Raw genomic sequence first — 19,500 nt, 5'->3', positions numbered from 1 at the left:
TTTATAACAAAGCCTGAAGAAAATGATTTGCAAGAAGAGTCTCCTGCATTAGCAGAAAACGAACCAGGTTATCATCAGATCCAAGACTTAACACACCTTTCCCCCTCTATTCTTTGTGGTAGGAAGGAAAGAAAGGGGAAGCTAATGAAAATATTTTTCTTCCATTTCCCTATCTTTTCTACCAAAGGGAGATGTTTTTGTTCTAGCATCGGAAGCGCTGGACCATAGCCAACCCACTAGGATGCTGCAGCTTAACAACTTCTTAGGAGGCCCAAAAGGTTAATAAGCCAGCAGGCTCAAAACCAAAGTATAACCCTATAGGACACAGAGGCCGTAAGGAAAGAAAGTACACAACCATGAAATAAGTGCTGCTGCCAGGCTATTTCGGTTTATCATGGTCTTGATGACAATAAAGTAGTCCTGTCTCTCAACCTGCTCTCAATAATTGATTCAATATCTTATCTAACTGATCCAGGCCACAGATCCATTATCAATATCGCCTTAGAAGTCCTTGAATTGGTTCCTAGCTTTTAACGTAATCTATTATGCATGCACACACAATTGATTGGTGCAGGAACCCTTTGTGTCTATGCTTTTATATACCCTTTGTAAAGCAAAGAAAGATCATTGAAGGATCCTTTGCTCCCTCAATCAGATTCTCTTGTTACTAACATTTTCCCAAACCATCTGTTCTTTTGTTCATAGATTCCCTAAAAAAGTTGTTCCCATGCTTACGCTTGCAGATGTAGACTAGGCAAAAGTAGTGGATTTACTTTCGTTAACTTCGGCCCGAAAGGTTAAACTTTACTGCTTGATTGACCCATTAACAAGTTAGATTAGAATCTAAGTAGTCAGCCACTAATAAAAGCTACAGGGTGAATTTCTATACGGGGTCTTGTTTGAATATGGAATCTAACCACAAAGGAAACAGAAAGGCTATCTAGGCATCTTCTTTTTGACAAATTCTACCATTTCTTTAGGTAAATACAGAGTATTAACCATTAAATGAGAGCAATATCTACCTGGGGAAAAATGGGAATCCATCCAATTTACTTTGGAAGAAATGGGGTGACGAGTGCATATTCGGTCCACATTTACCCAAGCAACTGTCATCCAATGATTAGTCCCCAAAACTATGCTTTTGTTATTCTTTGACGCCAACTACTCATATTCCGATTTCTGACAACCATAGTTTCATGAACCTCGTCGCAGGGCAGTCAGAGTTATATGGTGAGAAATTATAGCTAAGCCTAAGTACTCAATGTTACAGTGTGATTAGCGAAGCAAAGACAATCATCATATATCTGCTTATAGTGTTAATTTAAACCAAAGAAAAAAACATATAGCTACAATAGGATACAAAAACCAAATAAAATTTTCCGTACCTTCCTCCTTTAGTCCGGAAGCAGTTTCTGGATTCTAGCAGTGAAACATACACTTGATCACAGCTCCACTTGCAAAAAGCCACTCTATCCAACCACTTGCAAAGTCGGTAGTCAAGGTTCTGGGGTATCTGCCAAGATATTATCTTCTGTTGGGAATCAATATGCCTCACATTCCAAGCAGTAATTTACATTTTAGTAAGAATTCAGTCCATATCTTGGTTGGAACAATAGCAAGTGGAAGAATCAATGGTCACAATTTATGTACCATAAAGGGGAAAAAGAATAAAGAAAAGTCGCAAATGATAAGATTCATCAGCAAGAAGATCTTCCAAGATTTGGTAGCGGTCCAGCAGGGTGCCCCTTGACAAACTACAAAAAGTTCTAGCACCATTGACCTTGATTATTGAATGTATTACATGAAGTATGCGGAACTACAATCTGCACAGGTGAAAAAATGGACCTGAAATCTAAGCTATCCCTTTGGCTTTGGTGGCCTAGTCCTAGCTAGCTTTAAGGTAGCAAAGTTTCTGGTTTGTTTTACCATCATTAAGGCATTTTTTTCCTTCCAACAATATCAGATAATCACCTTATTATCCTGGTACATTAATGGTTCACTTTTGAAACAACACAAAATTGCACAAGTCAAAGAATTTGACGCAATTAAACTAGAGCAGTTTCCCTCAATCAAGCATGCCAGGGGGTTGAACATTGTGCAGAACCTGATTACATGCCGAAAAGATACAGAGTCATTGTCAAAAGTTGTAATAAGATTGATCTGCTTGAAACTGTGCAATTTTCTGTTTATACATTTTAAATAGGTTACCCGGCTGACCAACATAAAGAGCTATGGTATTCCAAAGTTGGGAGCAACTCTTATTCAAGGTATATATATTGATAAAAAAGATGATTCAGTAAATTAGTGTTTTGAAGCTATTTTACACTGCTTCCATGGTCATAAGAAGTTCCCCGGAGGCCCTCATTCAGCTGGCTGCTGATGGCCCTATTTACTCTCTAATTTTAAGAGAGAAAACTGAATATCTTTTGCATTGGTTAAGAGTTGCACTTAACTGAGAGCTGAGCAGAAAGACCATTAATTAACACATTAAACAATTATGGCTTTGTATGTATAACTGGAAACACCAAAAGGAAACCTTACGAGTCGATCTGCCATTTTAGTTTTGCTTCAAAACTCAATGTCATTACCTTAAAATTCAATCCTCTTCTTCGGTTTAATAAGCAAGGCATGTCATCATCTTTCTTTCACAAGAAATTCATCATAAATTTGGCAGCTAGCTACTTTAAGGTTTTCAAATTTCTCCAAAAGACCAACTACCTATTGCTATCTTTACTGGGAACTGGTGGGGTAATGAAACTACCCCTATACAGCTTGCACTGCAAATAATTCTACAGCTATATCACCATCTCAACTAAGAAATAGATCATTTTCCTTTATTGGTTGAAGATATTTCTGCAGGATTCATACTCGGTTTAGTCCACACACTCATGGAACAATGCCAAGTCTTGCTAGGGGAGCCATACAAGTTGGCTCGCTGACCGGCGACCGAACAATAAGGTAATGAATTGTATGTTTCTGAAAGCCAACTAGAACCATTAGCAAAGGCCAGCTACCCAAAGCTTAACTCAGTTAGTTCATGCAACCATGGTATCTAGCAAATTTTGAATTCAAATCCCAACATTTGTAACCCTTTCTATATCTGCATGTGGTCTCTTAAAAAAATAATAATAAAGCTAGCTAAGATTGGAAAAATTCTTCACATGCTTGTGATACAAGAATAGGAGAAATGAAGAAACTATGGCAAAGTAATTATTGCACTTTTCAAGAAAATACTCTAAGCTGCTACAACTTCACTTTATTGACCTCAAGCTTTAATTATTCTGATGATCCCTTTCATACAAAAGAAAATGGATTGCATTATCTTTAGCTAATGCAACCACTGATTAGTTTAATTGATACATCATTATAGCACAACACAAGGTGAGTTTGCTTCAGCTAAAAGTATCTACATCTGATATTTCTTTTCACTGACTTGTAACTAACAAGGCAAACCCCACTTGCCACTTATCTAATAAAGGAATACGGTTTGGTTTAAATGACTAGAGACTGCCCTTTGATACTGTTTCTTCTCTTTTACTTCTTGTTCCTTTTGCTTCTCCATCTTGTGGATCCTGACGTGTCACTTTATACTCTGCCCTTTTGGGGGATATATTCGCCCAACAACTGGCTCAAACTCACCACTCTTTTCCTCCTGCTTATAAGGAGCTCCTTTCATGATATACCTCCCATACTGCTCCTTGACTTCGAGTAATCTTCTTTGAGAGAAACAACCCATCTTTTCCCTTCCAGCCTTTTTCCAAGTTCCAATTTATTCATCCTTTCTTTCAAATTCAGGCACTGACATAGTTCTTTTTTTCAGTTGTTGTAATTAGATTTTCACGAATGTCATCCAATTCTCTCGCTTCTTCACGTACCTCTAGCTCCTCCTGGACAGCAAAGCAAAACAAAATGTTTGAGAAGGCTCTGGCTAAATATGATCAGGACACTCCTGACCGCTGGCATAATATTGCTAAGGCTGTGGGTGGAAAGTCAGTTGAGGAAGTCAAGCTGCACTATGAGCTCCTAGTCAGGGATCTCAAAGACATTGAGTCTGGCCGCTACCCTTATCCATATCCAAGTGGGAGCAGCAACTAAAGCGGTCAGTATAAAACAAAGGTAATGTGCTGCTTATCAGCTTACATCCCAAACCACTTTTCATGAGTATTTAAAGCCTATTCAATTTCTCCAGATTTGAAAGTTAACCACAAACACTTCAGATATCCAACAAGTGAAAGACAAATTCATATGCATGAATTTCACATTCCTAACAATGCCGCTGTATTTCTTGTTTGTGTAAATAGCTGAATGCTTATTGTTCTGCGTTTAATGAAAAAGTGATTCTGAGAATCATCATAGATGGGATATCCATGAAGTCCTTGTCCTTCCAGCTTCACACACCCACAAGAAGTCTTACACTGCCATCCCCAAAGTCCTTAAACATTGATAGCTGAAGTCCCCTTGTGGGTCCATAGAATAATTCAGGTAAGTGTGGAACAAGAAGAACTCTTCAAGTGCCGGTTTCTTCTGTGATCCATCAAAAAAAAATTTTTTATCTTTTCCCCCACTGAACATTAGGCTACCATCCTGTTCACCTAATTGCTGATACAGCCCACATTAGATCTAATCTTACTCTTTTTGGATAACATGTCAAGGGTCCTATATATATTACAAATTCAAACAATTCCCACGTCAGACTATAAAAAAGACTACCTTCTTTTGTTTGATTTGAATGATGACTGAAGACAGAATAGTCACATACAAAACCCAACTAAATATTTTACAATTTTTATTCTCTCTTTCTTAGTCACTTGCAAATTTTTTTTTATTATAACTTTCTGCATTTGTCATTATACAGGACCAAACCAATTGCTTTCCAACCTATCTGGAACTATTGGCTGCATTATTACCTAAACTGATAATGTTTTTAATGCTTTCTTTTTTCTTTTTTTTTGGATCTTAAACATTTGTGTTGTTATCATAACTTTTTGGATTTGTTTTCAAGGTTTTCAGTGGGCTAGATAAAATCAATAAAACTCCTTTTCTAACGTCTAACTTATCCTATTTGTCTTTAGGTTCCCCAAAGACTATGGTGAAAGAACATGATCCAACCGGTGACCTCAGTTGCAGAAAGACTAGCATAATAGAATATTCCCCACCAAAAAAAAAACCCAAAAAATGAAATTATTCCCCACTGTAATACTATATGCTGTTATTACCATTTTGCTTTTTTGTTATCTCTTTGTATTTTCCTTTGACCTTGTGTATCTAAATTAAAATATTAAATATTTTATTAAGGATATATAATTTGCTTCCTCTGATTACGAGTTAGTAGTAGTTACTAAATATTCCTGTATTATCTCGACTGCTGTTTGTAACATGTCTCGAACCCAATTATATGATACTCGAACTTTACATAATCAGGCCAACTAGGGCCAGGTCTCTAGTTATCCACTACACATTGCCATCCATTGAAATAGAGGGCTAGCACAAGCCCAGTACAAAAGCTTTGGGCCACCTAGCTTATTGCCCTTTCTACTAAATACCAGACATATGCTCATCAAATATATATTTGGGCCAACAATAAGCTTTGGGTTTTCTTTAGGCTACGGCTGAGCCTTCAACAATAATTTAAGTGTTTTTTTAATTATTATTATTCAAAGAAATTTGTTGAAATTTGTAGTATTAATACTCTAGGAGTACTATAGAAGGTAAGGCCATAACGAGCAGGAAAATTTTAAGGTTTTGAAGCAGCTCCAAATTTAGCTATCCTAAGCACATATCTCGAATATCAGGATTCAGGAACTAGCTGTTCACTTGACCAGCTACCAATAAACTCTCATTGTTTCTATATGTTGTTGATTAATATAATTCTTTTAACGTGCCTGCAGCCCATGTAGAAGAACAGGGAAGTAACTTCCAGTTGACAAGTTTTATTAAGCGTCAAAAAATATATCCAGAAGAATACTGTAGCCACGCAGGAGCGCCGGAAAAGACTCTGACTGATTCAAAGCCCCACTCTTCTGATTCCTAATAAGACTCTCTTTTTCTGACAATAATTATGACTTTTTTACTTACAGGGCTGTTCATTGGTTTTTCACTTTTGATCTTGATGTCGAGCATTAACTTAAAATGAGAAATAAAAAAGTTCAATTTAAATAAAAAATTATAAAAAATTAAATATTTATTAAATATAAAATAATTTATTTTATCAAGCTTTTAAGTATGTGAAAATCAAATAAGTTTATTACGTGATAAATTTATAAAAATAAAAAAAAAAATTAATTTAAAATTAATTAATAATAAATAAAAAAATTTAATTTAAATATAAAATTATAAAAAATTAAATATTCATTAAATCCCTAATAACTTATTCTAACGTATGAGTTAAAAAAAAAAGCCTTTCAAAGATATCCTGAATTCTGTGAGTTCTGATATGGAGATCATTTCATTTCTGACTAAGAGTTTTGAATACCCCAACTTGCTTGGACATCATTTGTTTTACTATAGGTTATATAGAATTCTATAGTATCAATTCATACTCACGTACATATATATAAATTTTTGTACAAGTTTGTGTTAGATTTAGAAGAAAAATTAGTTTCAGCCTTGCCCTGAATTCAAACTGGAATCTGAATCATCTGATCATGATGATCAATCGTCGTTTTCCGAGTAAAAGAAATGCTCATGTGTAAAACAAAATGAATCTGACGTTCAATTGTCACGCTTTGCATTGCGAAAATCAATAGGACAAAGGACGAAGGTGGAGGTTGTAATTTGAACAACTTAAAATTGAAAAGCTTTCTGCCAGCTGATCATAAACTTTTCTTTGCCAGGGAATAAAGATGCAGCAGACAAGATATCTCGGAAAAGACCAGTCAAAAATATTGAAAACCGGATCGATTGGGTACCGACCTGTTAATGGAATTTACTGCAAAGGATCCAAACCCTACTGTTTATTCAACTTTATGATTCAATACTTAAAAAAAAAATAGAGAAACTATCGGAAAAAATGGTGTAAGGACAGGAGGGAAGAGTGCCCATATCGTAAGCTTAAATCATTAAAATATATACGTAAAATCTGTTTAGTTTTGGGGCAACAGTTAATATTTAGAGAGATTCAAAGTATTTAAAGGAAAAAGAAGAAATGGAAGGATAAAAAAAGATCGGTTTACGTAAAGGACATGCATACAAGTGAGTCAAGGAGGCTATATCCAGGCCATGATACCTACCCCCCGCCTGAGGTTTTCATCATCATCATTTTTTTTTCAGTTTTCTTTTTCTATTTTCAAAGAATATATATATATATATATATATATATATATATATAGACACACTCTTCGTGCATGAAAGTGATCATGAATCCACCATACGCCTACTTTGTTTTAACTTTTTTAATCTGGTTTTTCTACATCATTCATAGCTCTTTTAAACACGAAGCTGATATGTTGTTTGAGATAGAATATTTAGGAATGAGGAAAAAATTTAATTAATTAATTCGTATTCGATTTCATGCAAAAAAACTATTAGTACAATTAATTTCATGTTTGCAAAAATTGATTAACCATGCATCCCATTCAAAATGGACAGAGAACTTGACAACCTTTTCCTTTTTAATGCCCCACAATACTTTAGAGCTACATTCTAATTAACTCTTTAGCAAGGGTGATAAAGATTGAATTTGATTTAGTTTTTTTTTTAATAATGTATACAAGTATAAATTTTTAAATTTTAATTTGAATTTAAATCAATTTTTTTATATAATTTGATCCGAATCGAATCAAACTAAAATTTTATTGACTCGGTTCATCGATTTTTAAATTTTTTATATATTATTTTAATATAAGTTTTTAATATAATTAAATAAATTTTAATATAAATTTGTTATTTTTATTTTATAAAAATTTTAAAAATATATAAAATTTAATAAAAATAATAATTTGATTCGATTCAATTTTTTTATTTTTTATTTTTCAATTAAACATTAAAGTATATATTTAATATTCAAATTTAATATGAATTAAATAAAAAATTGATCTAAATCAAATTAAACACTATAATTTTAAATTAATTTTTTATTTTCTCAATTTTTTCTCAATCTCTACCTTTATGACGCAACTGTACAATGCATTGAGTTTAGTCTTAGGTTTAAGTATATAGTTACTTTATTTGAGAAACTCATATGACAGTTAAAAAGAAGGAAAAGAAAAAGCAGAGACATTTGAATGTATTGTCTTAGATTACTGGGCTATAGTTGTTAGATTACCCTGGAGGAGACAATTGGAATTCACAGTGTCCCTTAGATGTCATGATCTTGACAACATCTTGTCTTTCATAGGCTGGCCTATGAGGGAGTCTTCTCGTTTTCTTCTACAAACTGTCATTCCTTTTCTAAATGTTGGTCCCTATCTCCTCATTTTTTCTCAACTTACCTTTTTCTTTTCCCATTCTTCCTTCCTTCCTTCATACCTTGCAAAGAACATCCTGTCAACAAGAAGCTGATCACTGGCCAAACCCCAAGTTCCCCCACCCTACCCTTTTCGTTTTATTTAATATTAAAAATAATAATGAAAATTATTGTAACTATGATTGAAAAAAAATTATATTAAACTTAAAAATTTCAATGAAAATTCATGTTACATTTAATCAAATGTGCTTCATTGATTTCTATTTGAATTTTACTGATAATTTTTTAAATTTAATTGTACATCGTTGAAAATACATTTACATCTAAATCTACCTTTAAAAAAAATAAAATAAACAATTCCAATCTCCCAGGAGACATTCCAGTTGTATTCTCGTTGCTTTTGAGGAATGTTCAAAGTCTCTCATAATTTTAAAAAGCTTGTTGTAAGTTGAACTGTGAAGTCCGTCCCTTGTTCAATACATTTGCATGCATGCAAAAGCAAAAGCCAAAATATTAAAATAATAATAATAAATAACGGATAAATCGACCTGGACAAGCCACGTGGCATCTTGAGAATTGATCAAAGTTTATTAAACCCCGATACCATCTGATTTGATTTCCTTGGAAATTTCAGGGGAAAAAAACCCCAACCCAAAACCATTGGACCCCACCAAATCGACGAGCCACGTGACATCATGATAAAATAAATGCGTATCTAAACCTTAATCATTTTCTGTGGTTTGAGATGATTAAGCAAATCCCAGAGTTTCCATTAAAAAGTGTAGTAACAGATCTTCATTTAGTACTTCAATTTATAGGCATTTGAGCATATTCTTAATCTGCTCAATTCTTCCCCCACTCTCCTCTCCCTTGCGTGTTTTCACGTTCTGATAAAACATTAACCCACTCCCCCGCCCCAGGAAACCGTGGATCGCGTGGCGGAAAAGACGATTGGAAATGGCAAAACCAAAAAAAAAAAAAAAAAACAATGCATCACTTATTTTCTTGGGTAATCGCAGGTTTATAAAGAGATAGAGACAGCATCTTTTGGAAAGCGGTGTCGTCCCGTTTGTCGAACTAAGGCCTCATCAAACTCTAGACGATCTGATTCTTTTCTCTCTTCCTCTCTCTTCATGTTTTTTGAACCTCTTGATCATATTCTTCAGAAGGGTTTTCCTTTTTTTTGTCGGGGTTTGGCCATGATGATTGTGGGGTCATTTTGATAGTTGTTTTTTTTTCCCTAAATTTTTCGATTCAAGTTTTTTTCCACATTTGTTGTTTTATTTTTCTACCTTTTTCTTTTTTGAGTTCCCATCTTTGACTCAAAGATCTTTATCTATTGGTGAGCCAAGTAGAAACAAAGATGTTTGTTGCTTTGATGATTACAGAGATACCTTTTTATTTTTATTTTTCCTTCTTGTTTCCTTAAGCTTTCTTTTCATTGTTCGGATCTTCTACTGGTGTTCATAATATTTTGCTAGGACTAAGTACTAGAAACCAAAAAGCTTTTCGGTGATGAGTTTTGCATACGGAACATGAGGAAGTTATCATGAAGAAATTGGCTTTGTTTTTTAGGTGGGGAGGTTCACGTGATTCCAGGGTACGGTTGCTGCTTGTAGTTTGCTCGAAACTGGTGTTTTTGGTGCGAGGGGAGAGACGGATTGGACTGCTTATAACAACTAAAGCAGTCGGGCATGTTAGATGGCAGTGGTCATTGCTTTGTTGAATAAACTCATCTCACTCACACATGAAACTCAATTTTTGCATCCTTTTTCTCCCACAGTCAAATTCAGGGCGTGGCTAGCAGCATTCCCTCCTGCATTGTTTTTAATTGAAGAAAATACTAAGTAAAATTCGGTTAGTGGACATGCCTTAACTCCAAAGAATTTGAATCTAAATTCTATCTGATCACTGCATTCATTATTCTTCATTAGACAAAATCTTTCAAATGTCACAAAACCAACAAAAATTTAACTATTATTAATTGATCAATGTTACAAAATGTTTCTATACATATCTCCATCAATGTTAGTGTAAACTTTTTTTGTAGCCAACTTGGAAAAGAACAATTTGATAGATCACATTTTGTGTACATATGCTGGGACCATGAAAGAGCCCAACCTGAGAATGAATATACCTTTACTTTAGAGGCAGATGGCAATAGTGATTGGTGTTGGGAATATTGACTCAAATCCCATAAGAGATTTGTTTGAGATTTGTTTGAGATTTGTCAGATATTGCTTGATGGACAAGAAGACTTGCAAAAGAAGAATTCCAAGAGAAAGAGGATTCTTAATAGGTAAGTTTAACTTGCAAGAGAAGAATTCTAAAAGGAAAGGGATTCTTAATAAGCAAGTTTGACTTACAGGAGAAGAATTCTAAGAGGAGAGGGATTCTTAATGGGCAAGTTTGTATGGTTATAAATAGGTGAAGTCTCTACAGGATTAGGTATGAGAAAAAGATGTAAGAGAGTTGTAGGGTTTTGTGGAATAGACACCCCATAGGAGTATTGGGGCTCTACGTCTTATGGGTGTGTATGTTTGTTTATGAGTGGACTAGAGGAGATTGAGAGGGTCCACATAGGTGTGATGTATAAGAGCATATGGGTATGTGTTTGGTTATGTTGAAAGGGTGCACAAGGGTTTGAGTTTGTGTTTGTTTGGGTAGAGAATACTTCATAGGACTAGAGGAGATTGAGAGTGTCTTATGAGTATTGATTGTTGAGTGAGGTTGATGATTTGATGTATGTTTGTAATTCTCTACAACTAGTGGATCTTTTTTCTCATCCGTGAATGTAGGTCAGTTGGACCGAACCACGTTAAATTGTTGTCTTTGGTATGTTTGATTTATTGTTTGATTTCGCTTCCGCTAGTGTGATTGGATTGGAGGCTTTTAGCCCAACAAATGGTATCAGAGCTGTGGTGTTCCCCAACAAATGGTATCAGAGCTATGGTGGTCCCCAACAAGTGGTATCAGAGCTGAAGGTTTGAAATGTGAGAAGAGTTGAAGATTCAAGATGTGAAAAGAGCCGAAGGTTCGAGATGTGAAAGAGCTAAAAGTTCGAGATGTGGGAAGAGCTAAAGGTTTGGGAAGTGCATGATTTGAGACATGGAAAGAAGCAAGTTCAGAAGAGCTCGATTCGAGAGAAAAGTTCGAGTTCAAGTTTTGAAGATTGAGAATTGGTTTGTATGAAGCGTGAAGACACAAGAGAAGAGAAGATGATTGTGAGACTTCCATTGTAGATGAAGCCAAGCATGTCTAACATGAAGACAGATAATTGATGAAATTTGAGTCAAGGTGAAGATTGTTGGGAATATTGACTCAAATCCCATAAGAGATTTGTTTGAGATTTGTTTGAGATTTGTCAGATATTGCTTGATGGACAAGAAGACTTGCAAAAGAAGAATTCCAAGAGAAAGAGGATTCTTAATAGGTAAGTTTAACTTGCAAGAGAAGAATTCTAAAAGGAAAGGGATTCTTAATAAGCAAGTTTGACTTACAGGAGAAGAATTCTAAGAGGAGAGGGATTCTTAATGGGCAAGTTTGTATGGTTATAAATAGGTGAAGTCTCTACAGGATTAGGTATGAGAAAAAGATGTAAGAGAGTTGTAGGGTTTTGTGGAATAGACACCCCATAGGAGTATTGGGGCTCTACGTCTTATGGGTGTGTATGTTTGTTTATGAGTGGACTAGAGGAGATTGAGAGGGTCCACATAGGTGTGATGTATAAGAGCATATGGGTATGTGTTTGGTTATGTTGAAAGGGTGCACAAGGGTTTGAGTTTGTGTTTGTTTGGGTAGAGAATACTTCATAGGACTAGAGGAGATTGAGAGTGTCTTATGAGTATTGATTGTTGAGTGAGGTTGATGATTTGATGTATGTTTGTAATTCTCTACAACTAGTGGATCTTTTTTCTCATCCGTGAATGTAGGTCAGTTGGACCGAACCACGTTAAATTGTTGTCTTTGGTATGTTTGATTTATTGTTTGATTTCGCTTCCGCTAGTGTGATTGGATTGGAGGCTTTTAGCCCAACAAATGGTATCAGAGCTGTGGTGTTCCCCAACAAATGGTATCAGAGCTGTGGTGATCCCCAACAATTGGAGCGTGGAAGAAAGACACAGAGAGATGGAGCGTGGAAAAGGGCGGGGAAATTATTCCATTTTCCTTGGGAGGCTGGCAGTGACAGAGCAGAGGGGACAGAGATACGGATACGGACAGATGTTTTGATGTATTGGGTTTGAGACTAATAGGGCCTCGTGATCGGAGAAGGCAGAGATCCATGGAAGACTGTTCCCGCTTGTCACGTGGGCTCTTTTGACTAGCCAATGACCAATCCATCTGCCCACTCGCTTTGTTAGGAGCGCCCCCCCCCCCCTTCCCATTTTCCCTTCCTTCCCCAATCGCTCACTTCGAGTATAAATTCAATCCCCCGCAACCATTCTCTTTCAAGCACAATCCAAGACTTGAAGTTATACAAACAGTAGCTCCCCCTGACTGACTCTCTGACTAGTTCTGGCTGGCTTATTTTCTCTCTTATATATACTCCTATAAGAAAAGTAGTTACTATTATTTAACTACGTATACATACATATATATATATATAATAACTGTTTTCTTTTGGGGGGGTTTTAAAAACGTTTCTCTCTGTCTGTAACATGCAACCCGGGTCCCTCTCTGTCCATATCCTTATATCTCTCTTGCTATATACACGCATGTACATCTCTTCATTTGCATTCGACGACAACGTGGACTGCAAGTGCTGACTGGTATTTCGCCATTTTATTAGCTTATAAAGCTACCAGACAACAACTGTCCTCAGTCCGCTCGCCTCTCGTACGTACCATTCATCTCTATCTCTTCCAAGTGTTTATTCAAACAATGTATTATTGCACTTCGCTCTCAGTTTTACTATTTGGCTTGTACTCTTCTGCCGCTACCCTTTAACTATAAACTCACCATCACGTTTCTTTCTCTTCATCTGCCATCCCTTGTTTCTTCGTTTTTTTTCTTCTGTTTTCTCTGATCATTTGGCAACTGTAGGTTGATTGATCATTTTGAATCAACCCCATTTGATCTTTTTGATATCCATATATAGTGCTGAAATTGAGGTGAAAAGGTATAGTTAGGCCTTTGACATAATCATAGAAAAAATTTTGAGATATGATGCACAGGTGCAGTAGCTCACCAGGAAACATGGTGGGTCAATGTTCATGTGGCCAGTTTCATAGCCAAAGCAACTCATTCTCGATGCTGTTTTCCATGCCAAACCACAAATCTTACGATGAAACAGACATGTACCCTTTCACGTCCTCTTCATCATCTTCCGTCGACTGCACTCTCTCGTTGGGAACTCCATCTACTCGTCTTTGTGAAGATGACGACAAGCGTATCCTCCATGACAGCCGCTCTGGTAATTCTTGCATGTCTAACTTTTGCTGGGACTTGTTACAGAACAAGAACACACATTATTCACAGCAAACCCAAAAAGCCAGCCGCGGAAGCAATGGAAATAGCAGTAGCAGCTCAGGCAATGATCCTCTCCTAGCTCGCCGCTGTGCTAACTGTGACACAACTTCTACACCACTTTGGAGGAACGGACCACGAGGTCCAAAGGTATACAAAGTTACAAATTAACAATGCTTTCTTCAAAAACAAGTATACTTCTTTTGCTTTTTGTTTTATAGATTTTTCATGCTTTTTTTTTATTATATAATTGCAGTCACTTTGCAATGCCTGTGGAATTCGATTCAAAAAAGAAGAAAGAAGAGCTGCAGCAGCAAACTCAAACAAGTCAGGTGCAACAGCTTCAATGCTGGAGCAGCAAAATCATGGCTACCACGACAACAATTCATGGGTTCATCACTCGCAGAACCAGAAAATGCCATGTTTCCCTCCTGTTAGTGAATTCAGGTTCATTGAAGACAGTGATCGAGATTCTGATACTGGCATTCCCTTCCTTTCTTGGAGACTCAACGTCACAGACAGGCCAACAAGCCTTGTCCACGACTTTACAAGATGAGAAGAAAATAAAAGAAAAAAGAAGAAAAAGGAAAGAAAAACCCTTTCCCCATTGACAGTCAAGATCATGCAGCAATGACTGAAATGAATCACAATGATGATGTTGGTGGTGATAGTTAAATGGTCTCGTCAATTTTCTTTTTGATTTTTGGCTTTTTTAGTTTGTTTCCTTTGTCTCTGTCTTTTATAGATGAAGTAAGAAAGGGATAATTCTATGTTCTTTAGTTGCTTTTCATTTTTTATTGCTTTTCTTTTTCCAAGTTCTTTAACTTTTCCTACTCTGTCAGTTTTATATATAAAAACCTTTCTGTTTGAAGAGATTTTCACATTGACTTCCTTTCCCCAAGTTGCCTCAGTTCCTCTTTCCCCCCACTACGTGAAACGTTATTACCAGATCATGATCATGATGATCAGTTCAGCACAGTTAGATTGATTACTGATTTCCCTGGTGTAATGTAATAGATATAGGATGTATTGTACCCTTTTTTCATGTTACATGAACTGAAGTTTACTTTCCCCGAGACTCTGGACTCTGAAGCTGCTGCTGCTGCTGCTGCGTCTTGTTGGTTCTTTTCTTTTTCTCTGAATTTCACAAACTGGAAGATAGAGAAAATGGGCTTTCATTTCATTGTCATTGGAATTATTGGGTTTGATTCTCTGGCTGATAAATCTGATCGTCCGATTACTTTTGTGTTTAATAATTTGTGATTGTTCTAAGCCTGAAGACACTGTGCAGTTCAGCACATAGTAATGCAACTTGTCGTGTTAGGCTTTTTGGCCATGTCCAAAGCTTACATATTCTTGAACCTTGACCGTCAAATTGGCCTCTAGTGCAGGCTCTCGCGAGATATTGTGAAAGTTCCACACGATTTTATTTTATAAAAAATAATCTATAAGTTAAAGTTTAATATATATATATATATCATTTTTTTAATATAAAATTATAATTCAACATAAAATAAACATAAATTTATAAAATTAAAATTATATTATACGTTAAAATTTTAGATGAGTCAAATTTTAAAAATTACTTTTATTGTATAATAATTAATTTTTTTAATATTTTAAAAGTGATTTTTATAATATAACACTTAATTTTTATTTAATTGATAATCATTTTAATATCATCTATAAAGATTCATAATATTATCTTTATGATTTTATATCATAAATTTAAATTTAAAATTATATATATGTATATTATATCATATTTTTATATTTTTTTAATATAATATTTGAGACGTGAAACCTCGAGACACTCTGCAAAATGCAAAAATCCTGTTTCTTTTTCACCATTATTTTATGTTACTTTGGCTTTCTTTCCATTATATGTATACATATGTATATTGGTATTTGTATTATAAATATTCTGGTGCATGGACAGAAGTGTAATTACTAAAAAGAATGTTTGTTAAGGATGAGCACAAATGTGGAGGTCAAATTTCAAAATGCCAAATATGGAAGCGTTGTCAAATGGATGCTCAACCTTAAATGGAGCAAGCAAACCCCACATTTTAAATTTTGTAGATGGACATCGTCTATACTCGATAATGATTGAATTCATGTGACAATCTCCAAGGCCTTACGCATTTTCTCCCAATCTTACTTTAATTTACATATGTCTAATTTTTAAAAAAATTAAAGTTGAAGTTTTGAGGAAAAAGATACCATAAATAGTAGTATAGAATAGTATAAAACTCTATGTTGTATCCAAATGTATACAAAAGGAACGTAGTTTGATATGATCAAGTTATGTTTGCCATTCAAATTTGAAAAGTCGTCATTTTGACATCTTTTATATGTAAAAATGATAATGATTCGGATCAGATTAGATTCAATCTAATTTTTTTAAATAATTTATTGTATTATGAATTTTTAAAATTCAATTAAAATTCGAACTAAATTTTTGTTAAAATTAATATAATTTGAACTTAATTCTATCAACTATATATATTTGTGTTTTTTTTTTTTTTTTGCAAAAAAAGATAATTAAGTGTGAATACTTGAATTTTAAATTCACTAATTATCTTATTAAAGTGAGTACATAAATCAATTAATCTAAAATTTTTATTTACTATAAAATATTATAAATTTAATGAATAATCCATTCAACTTAAAAGAATTTATCCTTCAAATCAATACCTTGATGGATATGAGTTTACATATATATTAAGGTACATTCTAGGGTACGTATATAATTAAAGTATACATAAATATATAAGGTATAAGAAAATTTATATAGTTTGGTATACTTCTAATTTAATTTAATTTTCTTTTTTTAATAATTAATGGTGGCAGATATCTTTTTAGGTCATTAAAGACCAGGCCGAGTAAAACGTTCTTATTTTTAAGTTCAGCCTCGTGTGGGCTTTTTTTATTTTGATCCATCCCACATACAAGCCTATTATGTAAAATTGGTTTTCACTTTTCTATTAATTTCTTGCCAAGACTTATGAGTAGTTGACTAGCCCCAATCCAACTACTTTTGCGTCGAAAAGCCCAAACTCGCCTTCTCCCAAAACCTTCCCAAGGAGTCAAAATCATGAACCCTCCGCCGCAAACCACCACGATCTCCACTAGAAGCACCGTCAAGAAACTTTGTGAAAACCCCTCAGCGTCGTCCAAAATCCCATTCAGGCCACGTAAAATCCGAAAACTTACCGCCAACTTCCCCGTTGACAACGCCATAAAATCCCCTCAACCTTCCCTCACCACAATCCCAAAATCTCTATCGACAAAATCCGAAATCGACCTCGCTCTCAACCATCTGCGCACCTCCGATCCTCTTCTCGCCACCCTCATTTCCACCCATCCCCCGCCAAAACTCTCTCCTTGTAAATCCCCCTTCCTCTCTCTTTCCAAATCCATTCTCTTCCAACAACTCGCCACCAAAGCCGCCAACTCAATCTACAGCCGCTTCATTTCCCTCTGTGGAAACGAATCCAACGTCCTCCCAAACACGGTCCTCTCTCTTACCCCGCAAAAGCTCCGGGAAATTGGCGTCTCAGCCCGCAAAGCAAGCTATCTTCACGATCTGTGTGACAAGTTTTCAACTGGGGTTTTGTCGGGTACTTCGATCCTTACAATGGACGATGAAACGTTGTTCCAAACGTTGACAGCTGTCAAAGGAATTGGGCCTTGGTCGGTCCACATGTTTATGATTTTTTCGCTTCACAGGCCCGATGTTTTGCCTGTGGGGGATCTTGGAGTGAGGAAAGGAGTCCAGTTTTTGTATGGGTTGAAAGAGCTGCCAAAGCCATTGCAAATGGAGCAGATATGTGAGAAGTGGAGGCCTTACAGATCAGTTGGGTCGTGGTACATGTGGAGGCTTGTGGAAGCTAAGACCAAAGGGAATGGAAACGCTCAAAGTGATGAAGCTGAACAAAATGAAGGGTTTTAGTTATGTTTTTAGGATTGAAAATTGAATCATTTGTCTAATTGTCTGTTTCTTCTTTAATTGCTTGTGTTGTCGTGCTTTTAAGTAGAATTAAATATAAATATGATGTGTTTAATTTTACATGCTTTAATCCTTTTGAGCTTAAGGAAATCTGGGTCAGACGCTCATCTAAATGCTGTTATCCAGAAACGTGGATAAAACCCAGTTGATGTTATCTTCAATCAAAAAGTCCAAGTGATGATATACCCAAATTAGCCCAAGAAAGTCCAATTCAACCCAACGAGATTACATTCCATTTTCACGAAAATGCCAAAGAATAAGCGACAAACCAATTAAGGCAATAATAAGCAACATAATTTTTAAGATGTGTTTGATATACAAAATTATAAAATTATATTTAGTGTATAAAATAATAGATAAGATAATATAATAATTATTTTATAATATATTTAATTTGTATTTAATTAAAAGAAATAAGATTGAGAAAATGTAAATATTGAGAAAATGTAATTTTAATCAATAAATAAATTATTTTATTTTAATTTATACACATTAAATATAAAATAAAATGATATTATTTAATATAATTATAATATGCATAATATTATCTTATTTATTTTATCATTATCTTATGTACCAAACATTACCTAATAAGATAAGATAAAATAATATTATAAATAAAATAAAATAAAATAATATTATCATATTTTATATTTGATGTGTGTAAAGATTATTATAAAATAATTTATTTATTTATCAAAATTATTTTTTCTTAAAGTTTATATAATTTTTAAGGATTTAATAAAATATATAAATTTAATCTCATAAATTAAAAATAATCATATTTATTTTGAGATGATTGAATTATTTTATACTAAAAAAATAATTGATTCTCCTTATAATTTTATTATTTTTTAAATATAAATTAAAAATAATATAAAATTATTAATTTATTATCATATTCATCATTTTATGTATAAAATATAACCTTAAATTTTTATAACATCTTTAGAGAAAATGTTTAAACCCTTTATATTGCAATTTTATTTTATTAATTTTTTAAAAATTATAATTTGAAAATAAAAAAATTTGCAATTGATTAAATAATCTCATATTTATTGGATATTATGAATTAATTAAGCTAAAGTCCAAAATTCAACTCATATTATATTACATCATTTTAATTACAAGAGCATATTTTTTGTGATTTGATATTTCTTGTTCTTCACTTGTCGTAATCGATCTCTATCTCTATCTTTTGGCTTTGCTTCAGATCATTCATTTTCTAAAGGAAAAGAAATGAAAAATAGCCGGTCAAAAGATAAGTGTGTAGTTCCTTTATTTATGATTGATAGGACAGGAATACCGGACATCCGTCAGACTAGCTAGAGGATAAGATTTGAGTGAAGAAAAAGAAATATTTAACCAATAATTAAGTAAATTTTAATAATTTATTAAATGAATAATTATGTTGCTAATTAATTTCTAGATATAATTTTTTTTTAAAGGGAAAACAAAGTCTTATTACAAAAAAAAAAAGATTCGAAATTAAATTTTTAATTTTTTTTAAAAGCTTATGTAACCATTAAATCACGAAATGAAAGACTTGGATATAGTTGTTAAACGCTACTAATAAACTCTTAACCATATGAAAATAGTAGTTGTTTATTAATACCAA

At 34.1% G+C, this 19,500-nt stretch overlaps 2 protein-coding genes and 1 pseudogene across 5 annotated transcripts; all 3 read left to right on the top strand.

Moving 5' to 3' along the window:
• Positions 1-3,643: 3,643 nt before the first annotated feature.
• Positions 3,644-6,071, top strand: LOC111300791 (protein RADIALIS-like 3 pseudogene; annotated as a pseudogene). Of its 2 annotated transcripts, none has more exons than XR_016330075.1 (2): positions 3,644-4,116; positions 5,889-6,071. The product of XR_016330075.1 is annotated as a protein RADIALIS-like 3 pseudogene, transcript variant X2 (transcript). The 2 variants fall into 2 exon arrangements; XR_016330074.1 differs by lacking the exon at positions 5,889-6,071 and adding an exon at positions 5,073-5,318 and having other exon boundaries at positions 3,650-4,116.
• A 6,825-nt stretch (positions 6,072-12,896) lies between these two features.
• Positions 12,897-15,155, top strand: LOC111300790 (GATA transcription factor 18-like). 2 transcript variants are annotated; one of them, XM_089747998.1, is made up of 3 exons: positions 12,897-13,240; positions 13,579-14,020; positions 14,127-15,155. In XM_089747998.1, the coding sequence occupies exons 2-3, from the start codon at positions 13,601-13,603 to the stop codon at positions 14,424-14,426; spliced, it is 720 nt and encodes a 239-aa protein (XP_089604124.1). In that variant the 5' UTR covers positions 12,897-13,240; positions 13,579-13,600; the 3' UTR covers positions 14,427-15,155. The 2 variants fall into 2 exon arrangements, with proteins under 2 accessions (XP_089604124.1, XP_022752139.2); XM_022896404.2 differs by having other exon boundaries at positions 12,897-14,020.
• Positions 15,156-16,784: 1,629 nt separating this feature from the next.
• On the top strand, positions 16,785-17,952 carry LOC111300789 (DNA glycosylase superfamily protein). The gene has a single exon (XM_022896403.2). It carries the CDS (start codon positions 16,968-16,970, stop codon positions 17,823-17,825), a length of 858 nt encoding a protein of 285 aa, XP_022752138.2. The 5' UTR covers positions 16,785-16,967; the 3' UTR covers positions 17,826-17,952.
• The last annotated feature ends 1,548 nt before the right edge of the window (positions 17,953-19,500 follow it).

This window comes from Durio zibethinus, chromosome 18 (genome assembly GCF_047325235.1).
Source record: "Durio zibethinus cultivar Kanyao isolate XHJ-2024 chromosome 18, ASM4732523v1, whole genome shotgun sequence".
NCBI lineage: Eukaryota > Viridiplantae > Streptophyta > Magnoliopsida > Malvales > Malvaceae > Durio > Durio zibethinus.
The sequence above is the reverse complement of the archived record's forward strand: the minus strand, read 5'-3'. Positions and strand labels throughout refer to the sequence as shown.